General features: G+C 39.6%; 1 protein-coding gene and 1 long non-coding RNA gene across 16 annotated transcripts in view; one reads left to right on the forward strand and one right to left on the reverse strand.

The window, feature by feature from the left end:
- ARID1B (AT-rich interaction domain 1B) overlaps positions 1-17,033 on the forward strand; it is a 356,667-nt gene that overhangs the window by 90,149 nt on the left and 249,485 nt on the right. For all 14 annotated transcript variants that reach the window (XM_081854279.1, XM_081854287.1, XM_081854289.1 and 11 more), the window contains one exon: positions 7,662-7,772. In XM_081854279.1, coding sequence (XP_081710405.1) covers positions 7,662-7,772 — 111 coding nt within the window. The remainder of the gene's footprint in view (positions 1-7,661; positions 7,773-17,033) is intronic.
- LOC309337696 lies at positions 9,653-16,665 on the reverse strand. Of its 2 annotated transcripts, none has more exons than XR_014154503.1 (3): positions 16,191-16,665; positions 11,659-11,779; positions 9,653-9,846 (listed from the first exon to the last, which is right to left on the reverse strand). It is a non-coding gene; the product is annotated as an uncharacterized lncRNA (long non-coding RNA). The 2 variants fall into 2 exon arrangements; XR_014154504.1 differs by having other exon boundaries at positions 16,165-16,665.

The raw sequence follows: 17,033 nt of genomic DNA on the forward strand, positions 1-17,033 counted from the left end.
GGAAGACTTCCACAAGCAATTCTTGTGAAAAAAATAGCAATGCGGGAAGGACCTATATACATGTATTCTCATTAAACAGATTCAGATGATGAGTCACTCCCATGTTCTTATCTTACTTGCAAGTAGACACATGCAAAATTCTTCAACAGGGTTTGGGACATGTGTGGCATCATGTGAGGAAATGTAATGTGGGAGGCAGCATAGATGGTGTTGTGTATAGATGGGTTTGGTTTGGCAAACAGTTAACTTCTTCACACTGGAAGAGTGATGGTATGTGTATGCTTGCTCTTTTTTCACCAACACTTCCCCCACTCAGTCACTACCCCTCCAACTGCTTTTCCCATCATGGGTTTTCACATGTGACACTCCTTTCAAAACTGTAGCCTCTGGAGACAGCTCTTCATTTTTTCAGAAAGTTTGAGCTTTCTAATACACACAGGGCTCTTAGTTTTGTAGTCCTAGGAACAAATTACCTCTTCAGATTTCAGTGTTTTCTTGTCAATGCTTTTAAAGTAGAGGTTAAAAAGAAAAGGAATACATGGACACATGTATTTATAACTTTGTAGGGCTTGTTCACAACAAATGAATTGTGCTCAATGATCACAGTAAGTGACTGTAGCTTCAAATGGAAATGCTTTGATTACGTTTCAAGTGTTGGGAAAAGTTGTTTTGTGCATTAGTACTGTATACAGTATTATGCTTCCTAGCAGTTAAGTCCTGACCTGCATTCTAGTTTTAACCCGTCTTACTGACCTCACATATTGCCATTTGGTTAAAGTGCACATAGCACATTTGAGGTTTTCCAAGACAGCAGTTCTTAAGTGTTTTATGTATCATGTATCATGCAGTAGCTTGTTCTCATGCTTGTTCTTTGATGAGTGACACCATTTCTTATATTATGACCACATGATAATCTACTTGAAAGACTTCTGAATTAAAACTGAATTCTTTCCAGTTATGATCCAGATTAGGCATCGGCAAAGTTGGCCCTCCAGATGTTTTGGGACTACAACTCCCATCATCCCTGATCACTGGTCCTGTTAGCTAGGGATGATGGGAGTTGGGAGTCCCAAAACATCTGGAGGGCCAAGTTTGCCTATGCCTGATCCAGATGAACTGATGCAAGCAAAGCATCTGTCAACAATTGGCCTTGATGTCCCAGTAGCAATTCAAAACTTGTACATCTTTGTTTGCTAAGTTGTTGTTGTTGGCATCCATCTATCTTGGAAGACAATGGACTGCACCTCCAGGAGTGAATTCAAACCACTGGAGAATTGCAGTGCCTTCTGTGGCTGCAGAGTCTGGTAACTCGTAACTGCTGTTGTTTTTGGTGTGTTAGCAGCACTGAAGAGACCTCTCTGGGGCACAAGCCTGGGCTTTGTGTATGGATGTCCTAGGCTGCCCAGATGACAAGACCCTGGGCCTCACTTTGGTCCTTTGTGGACCAAAGGAAAGCAGAGCAAGACATTTGGCACCATCCAACCATCTTAGGGACTCCACTCTGGGTTTACTCCTTAGCCCTTTCTTCTCCCAAAGTTTTTCCCCAAGGCAGCGGAAATTTGCTGTGTATAAGTATTAAATAGGTTCAGTATAACCGAACTCATATAAATGCATTACAGTGGTACCTTGGTTCCCAAACGGCTCAGTTGTCAAACAAATTGGCTCCTGAACGCCGCAAACCCAGAAGTAAGTGTTCCAGTTTGCGAACATTTTTCAGAAGCCAAACGGCCAATGCGGCTTCCGATTGAGTGCAGGAAGCTCCTGCAGCCAATTGGAAGCCGTGTCTTGGTTTTCGAACAGTTTCAGGAGTCATGTAGACTCCCAGAATGGATTAAATTCGAGAACCAAGGTACCACAGTAGAAAAGAAAATAATAAATAATTATCATTAAAGCAATTGAAAGTATAAAAACTTACAGAATAAATTAAATCTAGGCAAGTAGCATTAGAAACACCCCAATCCAGGTGTTGTATCCAACTAAAGCATAAAATGTATAAAGTTTCACCCTTTAAAAATGCCTTTCAGTTTTATTAAAGTAAATACTGCATATTCCTGCAGAGGGTTGATCCTCAGAGTCCCTTCCAACTCTACAATTCTATGGTTCTATGACTGTACAATTTTGTTTTGCCTTGTGGGATCCAAGATGGCTAGATCTAACTGGATCTAACTCAATCAAGCCTTACTAAAAAGTTACAGTGGTACCTTGGGTTAAGTACTTAATTCATTCCGGAGGTCCATTCTTAACCTGAAACTGTTCTTAACCTGAAGCACCACTTTAGCTAATGGGGCCTCCTACTGCTGCGGTGCCGCCAGAGCACAATTTCTGTTCTCATCCTGAAGCAAAGTTCTTAACCTGAGGTACTATTTCTGGGTTAGCAGAGCCTGTAACCTGAAGCGTATGTAACCTGAAGCGTATGTAACCCAAGGTACCACTGTACATAGATCTTCCCTGTCCTAGGAAGGTTTCTTCAGGAAAAGTTGCATGTTGGTACAGAAGCACTCCACCTCTTTGAGATTATAATCACCTCCACTTTAAATTTGGTTTTCCCCTGCTCTCCCCACATGCTTTTGTACCTTTTGTTCCCCGTTGGGAAAACTGGCCTATCAACATAACTTCCTCAACCCCATAGTTCCCAAAAGTGTTCTGAAGAGGCAACTTCCTTGTCATCTTTTTGGTGGCAACCCTGCTGCTGAAGGCAGCATTTGCTTTTAATCCCTTGCCCCAGAAGGCCGATGCAAGCTGATATAATCAGGAACGAGGAATCTGCTAGCTAGAAACTGCATAGTCAGGTATGATCCACTCCAGGAGGCCAAACCCTTATTGGGGAAGAACCCACAGGTATGGCAGTAGGTGATAAATTGCACTTATTTCACCTGGGTTGATGTCTGTTCTTTTTCTTTCTTTCCCATTCACTGGGGAGGAAGTTGTTAACTGGCCTGGGCTGAATTTCAGGGCAGGGTTGAATTCAATTCAGTGTGGAAATGGCACTTTCAGCTACTTAATAATTCTGTTGATGGTTCACGATACACTGTCTTTGGGTGGCTGCCAGAATAGGGAAAATCTGAATTGAAACAGTTAGCTATTTATTTTAAAGTGAGTTTCTGTGCCAGTCATCCATATTTCACTACCTTCCAGATTTTAAATATGCACACTGAGTCAATCTGTTTTGTGCACACACTAATTTGTATATAAGGGCAATGTTATATCTTTGAAAATGTTTCTCTCCCCATGTACCCCCCCCCCAAAGCATTAAAACTTATTCAGGTGCTACCATTATTGAGAGTCACATCTAAGAATCTTTCAGTGATGGCATCTACATACTGGCATAACGCCCTCATTCATCATAACTGATATGCCTCTTCAGTTGCTTCTTGTGATTACAGAATATTTTTCTTTTCTCCCCATAATTTTTGTACGTCTTTAAATACTAATAATTCCATTAGTTTCTTTCTGATTGAGGTTTTAACATAGTTTGGTTAATGTTTGTTTTATATTTTTTTAAAAGGGCTTTTAATGTTTTCAATTGAAGCCACTGTGGAGGCCTTGTGGCTGAAAAGCAGGACAATAAAAAGAAAACCTTATTGTTGCAGTTTAAGGGAATTATGGGATGTATGATAGTCTGGAATGCCAGTAAGCCACACCCACTGCAAACATAACAGATCAGGTGAGAGGCAGTGGAAAAACTGAGGTGAAAACTGAACTTATACTTTTATTGTATTGCAAGTATAAGTATTAGTACAGTATTGTAAGTATAAGTATAATTTCACATAACAGACTTTATGTGAAACTAGCAAAAATTTTGCAAGAAGCAGTCAAATACCACCTGAAAGCCCTGTAAAAACAGCAAGAAAAGGGACAGAAAGATGGATTAAACAACTGCCCAAATGCAGCCTATGTCTCACTTTAACATGTTCACACTTTCAGGCATTTCTTGCTTTCCAGAGTATTAAAAATGTTTTGTAACAAGCAGTAGATGGACAGGTCAACAAGTTTACGCAATAGTTTTATTCAGAAATGCTTGATCATGCAGGGTTTTTTCTTCTTCTTCTTTTAATTAGAAACCACTGTATGGGGTAATTGGAAATTAGAGTAGCCTACAGGATGTGATTTTTCAATTGCAGTTAAAAGTAAACAAACCTGTGTGTGTGTATGTGCGCGTGTGTGCGTTTGTGCAGTTCATCAATGCAACAATTACTTATGGGTGCAGTAGCTCTACTACAGAATTGCTATACCCACATGGACCACCCTACTTATTTCAGAGAGGGAAGCAGATCTACATGTTCATTCCTTTGCACATATTAACCCACTGTCAGTATGTAATGAATGATGTTGCCTATGCATGCAGGAAGGACGCAGGTGGCGCTGTGGGTTAAAGCCTCAGCGCCTAGAACTTGCCGATCGAAAGGTCGGCGGTTCGAATCCCTGCGGCGGGGTGCGCTCCCGCTGCTCGGTCCCAGCGCCTGCCAACCTAGCAGTTCGAAAGCACCTCTGGGTGCAAGTAGATAAATAGGGACCGCTTACCAGCGGGAAGGTAAACGGCGTTTCCGTGTGCGGCTCTGGCTCGCCAGATGCAGCTTTGTCACGCTGGCCACGTGACCCGGAAGTTCTCCGGACAGCGCTGGCCCCTGGCCTCTTGAGTGAGATGGGCGCACAACCCCAGAGTCTGTCAAGACTGGCCCGTACGGGCAGGGGTACCTTTACCTTTACCTTTACGCATGCAGGAGTACTGCGTGCATCAGAGCTAATGTGGAATTTGGAATGGGGCAAGAATGTGATCCATGATTTAAAACCAAAACCAAAACATGGTTAACTGGGCTGGAATTCTAGCTCAGCTGCAGTGCAGATTATAGTTCTTTGGGTACTTACTGCTAACAAACTGGCTAGCTGTATTAAAGTCTCTACAGTAAAGGAAATTGTGTAAAAACTATTGAGTTGTAGTTTTAAAGGTAGTGATTTTTTAGCCTTCTTAATACTCTGAGTTTCTGCTACCAAACATCTATTATTTTTATGTTTTAATTTTAACAACTCTAAAGACGTTAAAAAGTTGTTTTCTCCCTGAATGAAGAGCTAGATCTGAAGAAATTGAAGCTACAACTTTTATAAAGAAACTCTAACTCTCATCTCATCATAGTCCCTATACCCTTTCCTCCCCAGGTGTCTTGTGTTTGTAGCTATCTCCCTGTTCCCCACTTTGAAAGCCTGTTTTTAAATTTTTTAGGCTAGAATACTAAATTAAAAAGAAAGACAGCTGGTTGAACAAATAATATAAGCGATACTATTTTCTGTGGAGGATTTATTACAGACACCTCTGCAATGATACAAAATAGTGAGGTTGTGTTTAAATTTCAAAGAAAAATCAGAGCTTTGCTCATTTGTTTGCCTATTGTGAGGCTCCCCTGCATCTTTATGTTGCTTTGTAACAGGGGGAAGGCAGCTGAATAGAGGCCTTGTGTCATTTGTTGATTTTAAATCATGCTGCTAATCCAAAGGAACCTGCTGGCCCACACAGCAGGAGAACTGTGTCGCAAGCAGAAATCTGGGAGGAGGAATAGGGGGGCGTCACAGTGGATAATAATCATTCAGCCATCCACATTTTTCACCCTTAAGCCCAATTGTGTTACCCTTTGCTGGTAACCAAATGGAAGAACTGGTCTTTTAAGATTCTTATTGGCACGTACTTAAAAGTCGGATGTGGATCAAAAAGAAAGTGACCTATCAGTTTCATTAGCACTAAAAACAAAGAAAAAAGTCCAACACCTACCTACCTACCTACCTACCATTATTCACATTTTTTTCAAAAGAAATGGCTAAGCATTTTTCTATATTTTATCTGCATTCAGACCGAAGCAAAAAGTATTTGTTTCTCTGAATCTGCCTGATAGAGAGAAGGATCCAGCTGTGACTCTATTTGGCTTTCATCTGTCTTACCAATTTGGAGACCCTCATGGCAACATCATGTTTAATACACCCAGAAAGAGTTAACTGGCTCATAGCACTGCAGGACTTGGAAGTAGCTGCTATTGGACCAGATGCTTTTGGCACCCCAGAGAGTCCTTTTTAAGGACCAGCAGCAAAACTGTGAGTGCACTTATGGGGGTCCTATAGAGAAATTATTTCCTTGTACTTTCAGGCTAAAAATGTTGCATGTAAAAATAATTGTTCACGTTTAGTTGTTTATCAAAATTGCAAACAAAGACAGGAAAAAACAAATTAAGAGAGCAATCTGTTATGCAATTTTTTTTTGGGGGGGGGGGTGACAATAAAACAGCTTTCCTCCTTGATTGTTAAGGTGTGATATCTGTTTTCTGCAATTGGCTCTTCAACTTTCTGTGCTACATGATAAAATAAGAGTTTCACATTCTGTCCTACTCCTTGCCTGTATAAGAACAAACTGTAAGGTTGACTGTGGTTGCAGGTGAGACTTGTAATTAATATGTACCTGGGAACATAAAGTAAAACTGGCTTCTGCATATACTAATATGCCATTATTTTTATTTATGCTTTCTTGTACTGTAGTGTGAAAGAAATCTGTCCCTAATCTATTGGGACAGACTTAGCACAAGAAGTAAACATTTTCAGTTTAATGCATCTTTCAAGTTGATGTTCTGTCCTTGAAAACTTGATATAGGTTTGGTTGACACCTTGTGGTAATTCTGCCCTCAGTTCTGCCCAAATAAATCCTGTTGATTTGAATAGGGCATGCATTGGGTGCAGGGTTTTTGGCAGCTTATTAAACCATTTCCCAAAACAATTCACTTTAAAATTCATTGAAATAGAAAGCCAGAGAGAGAGAGAGAGAGAGAGAGAGAGACAGACAGACAGACAGACAGACAGACAGACAGACAGACAGACACACACTTAGGGCAGATTCTAGGCATACACAAAGGTTCCTCCTGTTTTATCCTGAATCCTCTTGTCTCACCTGAGCATGTATTCTGGAGCATTATCATTTGACCGAACGGAGTGGAGGGGTATGTGTAAGGAATGGCCTTTTGAACTGCTTGTATACACTATGGGGAAAACTCTGCTCTGTTGAGCATTATTGACACCCTCCGTATATGGTAGAATGGATATTCCATTAGTGTTAATTTTAGAGCTTCCTGAAATGCAGCTCTTCAAGAATTATAATTGTAGTCATATGCTCTGGAATAAATGGAAAGAGCTCCTGATTAGCTCTCTCCTGTAACAAATAGTATCTTACCGAACCCTCCTCAAATTCTCTCTTACGTCTTCACTCCACCAGAAAAAAATGAGAGCGTTATCTAGTCTCGGTGCTGGAAGCAAGATTTCTGTAGAAATTCCGAGGCGCCACACGTTTCAGTCCATCCCACCTGGTCCCGCCCCCATTCCTTCCCCACTCTTCCTGGGCCTGTTCTGCCCCGCCCCCTTGCGGTGCCAAAAATGGTGTGTGCATCAGTGGTCGCACATGTGCCAATCTCACCCAGATGGGGAGTTGCCTGTAAATAGTTATGTTTTGAGCCCTGTGGACATGTCTTGGGTGTGGAAAGTGCACCAGAATGTGTGTGTGTGTGTGTGTGTGTGTGTGTGTGTGTTTGAGTTAGTTAATCCCTCAATGTATAGCTGGTCTTTTCTCTCTTCTTATGAACTTTATGATACCTCCTCTTTTGCATTATTAATATATTAATATCTGTTTTATCCAGGAAATGTCTCAGGAAGCCTATGGATCCAGGTCCCAGCCCCCAATCACCCAAGGCAAGCCTAACCATGAAGAAATGAATATAATCCAACAAGAGAGGCCATCAAGCTTACCAGTAAGAAATTAGTTGTCATCTGGTAGAAATGTTTCATGTACTGTGTTGAAAATAATATTCTGCAGTGTAGAAATTGTTTCAAATTTTTGCTGTTTGGGGAGTTTTTCAGTATCAAATTTATAATTGAATTTAAACTATAATGAGAAACAAGACAGTAAGGATTTAGCTCATATATTGAGAGAATTCCTTCATTCTCAAAGATAACTGAATAATCCCCATTCATTTTCTGTATTGGATGTTGGATATTTAAGATATACACATTTAACTAGCTATGCAAGAATAATATTTCTCCTTGCATATGTTCACATCTGTTGTGCTAAACATTTATCACCAAATTGGTGTGTGAAGGAAGCTGGAGTATACTTAAATATTCCTGCGTTAAAATTGTACCACTTTCTGCAGTGCTTCTTAACTTTAAAAACCAGCATTTGTGCAAATGACGTTTCAGTGTTTTAGATGCAACATTTCCAATTATGGAAGATGTGCACAACCATGTTTCCATTGGATTATTGCAGATAGCCTGATCATTTAACTTGGTAACATGTCAACTCATCACAGTCAAGCTAATACTGATTGCATTGGGGGGGGGCAGTTAAAGAAGTACTTTTATGTGATATTCTTGTCATATTATAATTACCTTATTAACTTAGTTGAGTGAATCTGTTCTTGATTGACAATATGGAAAACATTTTTGGAATGATAATTGGATAATACTTCTTATTTTGTGAATTAGTGAGAAAACAGTGATGATGTTGAACAGTGATGATGTTGAAATTTTCAAAAGGTGATATGCTTAATAACAGCAAATTTTAAGTTGTATCTAAAATGAGAAGTTGTGTTTTTGTGTGTGTGGCAGCCCTGGAAAAGTTTACTAGAAAGTAAATCTCTTGAATTTTGCAAGCTTTACATCCAAGTAAATGTATTTAGGTGGGTTTTTTTGGCTATAAGAACAGCCAACTCCAACTCTTACTTATCTGGTGCTTATGCTGTTGTGCTTGTTGGGGCTGATGGGAGTTGAAGTCCAAAACATATGGAGAGCACCAAGTTGGGGAACATTGGGTAATAGTAATTGTTTTCAGAGTAGTGTGGTTTTACATAGTGGTGGGTTTTTCATTTTTTGCTAAGAGTCACAGATGAGTTGTGTGCAATATTTTGTTTTCAGGAACAAAAGTAAAAAGTAGCAAAATAGTATCTATTTTCAATTCATTTCTGACCACATTTTTTCATGTATTTTTTAAAAAACAAAGTTTACAAAAGACAAATTGGTTAAAGCTGAATGCTTGCATACTGACCTACATAATTTAATAGGACATAGTCTTTAATGGTCTGACTATATATATTTCAGACTGTTTAAAATTTGTTATGGTTACAGAAAACGCAGCTTCTTTCTCTAATTCCATGCAATGTAGCACTTGAGTAATTTGGAATCGCCACAGAGCCATTAAAAGAATGCTTTGCAGAAGTTTCACACTTTAAAAACCCTTAATTTTACCTGGAAAGACTTAAGTATTCTACTGAAATTAGCGAAACTTTGATGAGCTGAGTTTGGACGAATAACATGCTATGTTTCATCCCCAACTATGTTTAATTTTTAAAAGCAAGAAAATAAGAGGGAATGAGTTACATAAAATATTTCTACTTTTGGGACTTTTTGTATGGGCTTTTAGTTTCCCTGTAATAATTAGTAAATAGCTTTTTTTTTGTATATGTTTCATGTTTGTCACTTTGTATCACACTTTCTTCAGTAATTCTTAGTAATAGCCCTCATGCTATAATTAGATGTCCTTGTGAGAAAGCCTAATTAAAGCGAGGACAGTCTTTCTGGCCCTTACTCTGATTTAGCTTCATGGGCTCATTGCCAAAAATTATAGGGCCGCAAGTTCTGGTCACTACAAATGCTGATCTGGGAACAGTATTTCTGCCTGTTTGGGATGGGGTTGGGCCCTTGATGAATATGATTTGATGTTTAGGAGTGCCCCTTGACCTGGTCTTGCTAGTAGATGTTTAGCTGATGCTTCATTTAGTGGGACACTTGTGCTCGGATTTCTGGGGCTACTGTCTTCATGTCAGGAGCCTGTTCAAATAATATTAGAAAGAATATGATGTATTTGGTTTGAAACTGTCAACAAAAAGTAGATCAGAAACAAAAGCAAAATATGTGAAATTACTTGAAACTGTTAAAATTAATTTAAAAATTATCCTTCAGTGTTCCAATTTGCTTTAGCTCCTTGATAAATGCTGAAAATCTATGAAACAATATACACAGTGGTACCTCCAGTTGCGAACGGGATCTGTTCCAGAGGTCCGGCTGGATCCCGAGGTTTCCGCAACCTGAGGACCACTGTTTTGCGCATGCACGTGACAGTAGACCGCTTCTGCGCATGCATGCGCGGCGAAACCCGGTCCAGTACTTCCAGGTTTGCCGGTTTTGTAACGTGAAGTTTACATGACCAGAGGGTTGCGTAAGCCGAGGTGCTACTGTACAAGCAAAAGAAAAACACACAGGAAATGCCAGTGTTGCCTACTAAAAAAGGAGCCACCTTATTTTACCCAAATAGTAATGCATTTTTTAATTCATCTGAGCAGGCCAACTTCTTTCTCCGATTTATTTGTGTAAAATAGTGTAGGCAATAATCCAAAGGATTCAATGGCACTTTTGCTTGTGCAAGAAAAGGCGCTATGATTTGTGCCAACTCCTCCTTTCCTCTGCAGCACTCCCCTGTGCTGTATCTAATACTATTTCTAAGAACCCCCCAACTCTAAAGACCAGATTTTCGGGGTACATTGCATGCTTCAGTTGAGAGGAGGTGGTGGGAAAGTGACATTCTACAAGCAGAATTCTTCACACGGTTTTTAGGACCCAAGCTACAATGTGGCTCCTGTCGAATCGTGGATATATTCAGCAAACATTTCTGTGAATATTGCAGCAATTTCAGGCAAAGATGCTATTATGATCATGGGATTTTCTGCTGGCTATATCACCGATTTAACCAGCTCATACATTATGTTTCCCCACAAAATCACTTACTCAGCTATGGACTGGACTGCATCAATTCTAAGCACATGAGCTCAGCTGAATACCTGATGGAACAAGTAAACTTTGAAAATCACAAAGTAGCTTAGTGGTTCCACCAGATGATTGGCTGCAAACCACTTTGGGGTATGTGCATACTTTTCTGACACCTATGCATATGTTTGTGTGTGTGTGTTTGTGTAAAAAGTTAAATATACATTTAACCAGTGCTATTTATTTCTAAAAAATGTTTAGGGGCACAGTGGTACCTTGCGTTACAAACACCTCAGGTTACAAACACTTCGGGTTACAGACTCCACTAACCTGGAAGTAGTACCTCGGGTTAAGAATTTTACCTGAGAACGAGAACAGAAATTGCATGCTGGCAGCAGCGGGAGGCCCCATTAGCTAAAGTGGTACCTCAGGTTAAGAATGGTTTCAGGTTAAGAATGGACCTCCAGAACATAGTAAGTTCATAACCCAAGGTACCACTGTACTCTCATTTTCCTACTCATATTGAAATACTGCCCCTCAATGAGGCCAAACTTAGATTCACAAAATGCTTAGGGGTATGCGTACCCCTGCATCCTCCCAGAAAAAAGCACTGCCTCTTACTAAAGATAAAGGGACCCCTGACCATTAGGTCCAGTCGTGGCCGACTCTGGGGTTGCGGCGCTCATCTTGCTTTATTGGCCGAGGGAGCTGGAGTACAGCTTCCAGGTCATGTGGCCAGCAAGACTAAGCTGAAGTACATCTAACTGAAGCAATCCCTTCTTATTCCCTTGCCTACTCATGCCTCCATTCCATCCCTTAATGTGTAGTTATCCTGCATTTATTTTAGATTGCAACCCTTGGAGTAGAGACCTGACATACCTGTTTTTTGTAAAGTGCTCTGTGTGTGTGTGTCTTTGTGTCTGTGAAGATATGTAGGTCTCCTGCCATTTGTACCATCCACTCCTTGGAAATCTCGCCCTGTTTTTCTCAAGGTTTCTCTCTGAATTTCAGGGGACAGTTTAATTTATTTCCTTCAGCGGAGAACCAAACTCATTTAATTATATAAACACAAGATATTACCTTATAATGGTGAACTAAAAAATATGCACTGTTTTACTTGGATAAAGAATTGACCCACATTCAAAACAGTCTAGGTCAAACTGTGTCCAGATAACTGAAGAATAAAAGGAATAATAATTTACTATGATGTTGGACAAGCCATTAAGATTAGCTAATAAAAGTATGGTTTGTTTGTAGCCATTTGTTTCCAGCCCACATTAGAAATTCATCTGCTTTGAATTTAACAGGAACATTTGTGCCAGGATTTTTATATACAATGTGTGAAGGAAATGGAACAACTAGTGAACTGTCTAGCTGTGCTTGCTTGCAACACAAACTTTTAGAAAACCTCTCTGAAGGGTGAGAGAGCATTCAACTTTATGAACCATACAAATGGTTTATACTTTTGACATCTTTCTGAGAAATGTGTTTTTAAAATAAATCAGTGCAGTGCAGTACTGATCAAAATGCATTAGACATCTCTTTGCTTTTTAATGTATATTTATTCTTTGGTTATTTAAGAAAAATGGCCCCAAGAAGTATATTATGCTGAGAACCCATTTAACTTACAATATTATCTTTTTTCCAAAAGTATAATTATTTTGACATAATTTGAAAAAGAAGTTATCTAACAGTACAATTACTAACTGCCCCCAAGATCAGTATTGTAAAACAGATGTTCAAAAAACTACCCTGAAAGAGACATATTTAAGTATCCCAAGGTGATATTCAAATACCATAGATTTAAACTTAACAAGGTTTTGGGAATACAGCGCAAAAGAGCCTGATTTTCAAGGTTTGCTAACAAAACAAGAAGGAATGCACAACCTTAGTAATAGTTAGATATTTCAAAATAACTATTATATTAAAATAAAAAAACTTTCTCACGGTGAGATGTGGCTGAGGATGGTTTCACAGAAAACTTTTGGCAGTCCTTTAGAATCATAGAATCATAGAGTTGGAAGAGACCACAAGGGCCATCGAGTCCAACCCCCTGCCAAGCAGGAAACACCATCAGAGCACTCCTGACATATGGTTGTCAAGCCTCTGCTTAAAGACCCCCAAAGAAGGAGACTCCACCACACTCCTTGGCAGCAAATTCCACTGTTGAACAGCTCTTACTGTCAGAAAGTTCTTCCTAATGTTTAGGTGGAATCTTTTTTCTTGTAGTTTGGATCCATTGCTCCGTGTCCGCTTCTCTGGAGCAGCAGAAAGCAACCTTTCTCCCTCCTCTATGTGACATCCTTTTATATATTTGAACATGGCTATCATATCACCCCTTAACCTCCTCTTCTCCAGGCTAAACATGCCCAGCTCCCTTAGCCGTTCCTCATAAGGCATCGTTTCCAGGCCTTTGACCATTTTGGTTGCCCTCCTCTGGACACGTTCCAGTTTGTCAGTGTCCTTCTTGAACTGTGGAAGTTATTTTTAAAATGGTACTATGGTATCAGGACAGGAAAAGTTTCAGTAAGCAAAAGCTTTTGAGCTTGACTTGATTTATTTTGTTAGCCAAATGAATACTCCCACAGGTGAATGAAGAAACAAAACAAACAACTAATAAAAATTCTAGTTCTGTTTACGGATGTTATTGCTGATTTGCAGAAAGGTCAGCAAGCTAGCTCTTGATAATGGAAGTTAAATGCAACCTGCAACTGATACATGAATGGCGCCTGGGTACCAATCACACCCCTGGTTATTTACTTCTGTTCCTTTCTTGAGCTGAAAATAACTATTTGGCAATATGGTAAATTAAAAAAAGAGGAAACTTTTGATGGTGTAATTTTTGTGACTGAAATTTTCACATTGTTTTTGCTCAGTGTGGAATGAATGGTGTTTACCCCCCATTCATTTTGCTTGCTCCAGCAATGTTGTAAAATAACTGAATGATCTGGTTTTCCTTTGTTTGGGTCAAGAAATTTTAGCTGAAAATTGTTACTCTGTGAAAGAAGATTATTGACTCAACAAGCCTTCAATTTTCACTGAATAACACTCCCACCCTCTAGCTTCAGGAACATATTGTGCATCCATTCTATTTTAAAGTACAGACTGTAATTTAAGACTGAGGCACTTTGATGCCCCACTGAACTTTGTTTAAGCCTGGAATAAAAGAGGGGGAAAGCTTTAAGCTCCAAAGAAAGTGACTAAGCTTTCCCAAGTGATTTTCTTAGCTACTATACTATAGATTAAGAAAAAGTTAGAAAAAAAATTAACTTTTTCTTTTCAGAATACAGCTGATTTTAGCTTAAGTTTCACAAATAAGGCATGTGTGGGAGCATATTATCATAGGAGAATCTATTGAAGGCAGATAATTTAAAATCATAACTGTAATGGATTTCTAGAGACAAGACATTGCTATATGCTTCCTGGAAAGGCTGGTCATGGAATCGACTAAAAACAAAACGATCCTGGGCTGCCCAAGAGGTGATGCACAATACTATCAAATTCAAGTTCTATATAAGTGGAAAGTCACACAGAAAGTCCATCAAGTTTGCATTTAATTTCAAGGGAGAACTTTTCTAAAACAGGATATGATTTTTAAAAAAAGAAATTTGAAAGGAAAAATCATGTCGGTTATATGTTTTTGAGATACTTGTGGTGGGATTCAATTAATGAGTCCCATCCTCGGAAGTTTCGCTCAAGGACTTCTGCTGGTGCAATAGGGCTTTGCTCCCTATTCATCCCCCAAAATTGTCTCTGGAGGGGTCAGGAGAATTCCCAGAACAGTGGGTGTGGGGAGGAGAGGGGGATCATTCCATCTGGAAAGCCAAATGCTTGCCCTGAGAATATCCTTAGTGTGACATTTAATTCCTCTTTTGGAGGTTACTAAAAAACACAATAATAAAAGCTCTGGTTGAATATACACCACAAATTAGGAAATATACCAAAAAGGATGCCAGCGTGGTTAACGAACACATCAAGGAAGCTATAAAAAGCAGGAAAGCTTCCTATAAAACCTGAAATCTTGCTGAGAGGCTAACAAAACCAAGCACGAACTCTGGCTACTGATTATGAGGTAGGCAAACAAAGACTTTAAAAAGCATGTTTCAAAAATAACATTATTAATATATTACTACAAAATAGTGGAACTATCCTTAAATAATTACAAATAGAGAAGACAGCAGGACCATTAGATGACTAGGAGATGGAAGGAATGCTAAAGGATACTAGAGAGTTTGCAGAGCAGTGGAGTGAATTATTTTCATTTGTCTGTGCAGTGGAAGATGTAGGACAGATAACCAACAAGTGAACCACTTTTTCCAGGGAGAGCATCTGAAGATCTTATTCAAACTGACATGACAAGAGCTAAAGTTCTAGAGCTGGGAAGCAATAAAAATTAACAAATCACTGTGGCCAGATGGCATACATTCAAGTAGTTCTTTCAACTAGTTGTTGCAACTAAAATCAAACTCCTTTCTGATCTTCCAATAAATAACAAAGTAATCAGGAAATTGCATAATGCAGTCTAAAGTCTGTGCTGGCCCAATTGGCATAAAGCATTATTAAATATAAAATTATTGGCATGTAGAACAAGATATCTGCAAAGAGCAGTCCTGCCTGCAAAGAACAGTGTGTCAGCAAGCATGTGAATAGGGAAAGATCTATATATCCAAAAAGGCTCCTGGTAAGAAGTTACGGCAGGATTAGGGAAGCTGCAGTCCTCTAGATGTTGTTGGGACCACAGCTCCCACCATCCTTGGCCATTGCTGGCTGGGGCTGATAGGAACTAGAGCCCAAGAACATCTGGAGGACCACAGGTTCCCCATCACTAAGTTGAGGGATAAGAAGCTTTGTCCTTTTGCTGATCAATAAAGAACAGGAAGCAGAATGCAGGAGTAAATGCAATGGAAGTAATTAATCAGTGGAGTTCTCCCAAGGATCTGTTTTGCGTCTTGTACTATTAACTTGCTCATAAATTGTCTGCTGTCAGTGGTGAGCAGTGATGTGGCCAGGTTTGAGAGATGAGACAAAATGATCCAGGCTGGTGAAAACCTTAAGCAGACAACAAAGAGATCCATTTTTTCCAGACTCAGCAAATGAGCAACCAAGTGACAAATGTGGCTTAGTATGAGTAATACACATTGAGGCAAAAAAATTTCCAAATTTTGCATGTATACTGATGAGGTCTAAATCAATTAGTGTGTAGCTAGGAAGGAGATACTGAGGCTTTGCTCTATCAGGGCTCTTTCCACGTGCAGTTAACCAATCGTTGGAACGCATCCAATCCAAATTTCTGCGCAAAATCCTGGGGCTGCCAAATTGCGTGTCATATGCAGCCATGTGTCTGGAAGCTGGACAAGGGCTGCTGGAAACCAAAGTGTGGCTCACCACTATAAAATTTTGGCTCCGCCTACATTTCATATCTGATCCGTTTTCTTTAACTTTCCACATGCTAGCAGAATCCCACCACTCCAAATGGCTAGCTTGCATTGAGAGCAAAATCAGAACCTATCACTCGAGTCTCTGCTTATGCTCCAACAATTGGAAACATTCCAGACAATCAAGTGCAGAATCCTAGAGATTGAATTCCAAACCCTTTGCAGTGCAGCCCTTAAAACCTGTTCCCCATTGGGGTTAAGAATTCCACCTTTGTTTGGCCACTCCATATTTACACCAGCTTTACGATCCCCACCTACACAGAGCTCTTTCCATTGCAAGATTTAACGTCTTACCACCTGCAGTTTTGCAAGGTAGATTCTCAAAAATCTCATACTCTGAAGGACGCTGCCCTTGTGGCACCAAACAGGTCGAATCCATCACACACGTTTTATTTTATTGCTCATTTTTTGCAAAAATATATGATAAACATTTGGCCCCCTTATTGAAGGAGGGGATTTATCAAACTGACGATTCCAGACTGTCTTATCTGCTGAACAATTGTAGTAATTACGTCATGGAGAATGTGGCAAGATTTTTGAGCAACACTATGAGATTGCGTCCCTATAGATCCTAAGAGGCATTTTTGTACCTCATGACGTCTGGACAGTTTTATCCTAAAGTATCTCCTACTATGTTTCATTAACTGAGTTGTGTTCTGATCCACGTATATGATGCACTTTATCTATGCCAAGAAAGGAGATTGATTGATATATTTTCTGAAAAAGCATGTCTGATAATAATTGAAACATGTTTAAACTAAACATAGCCAGTTTGCTTAGCCCACAGCCTTTGCATTATAGAATTTATATCTGACTAGG

Source organism: Podarcis erhardii, assembly GCF_964252035.2.
Source record: "Podarcis erhardii genome assembly, chromosome: 3".
Classification (NCBI taxonomy): domain Eukaryota; kingdom Metazoa; phylum Chordata; class Lepidosauria; order Squamata; family Lacertidae; genus Podarcis; species Podarcis erhardii.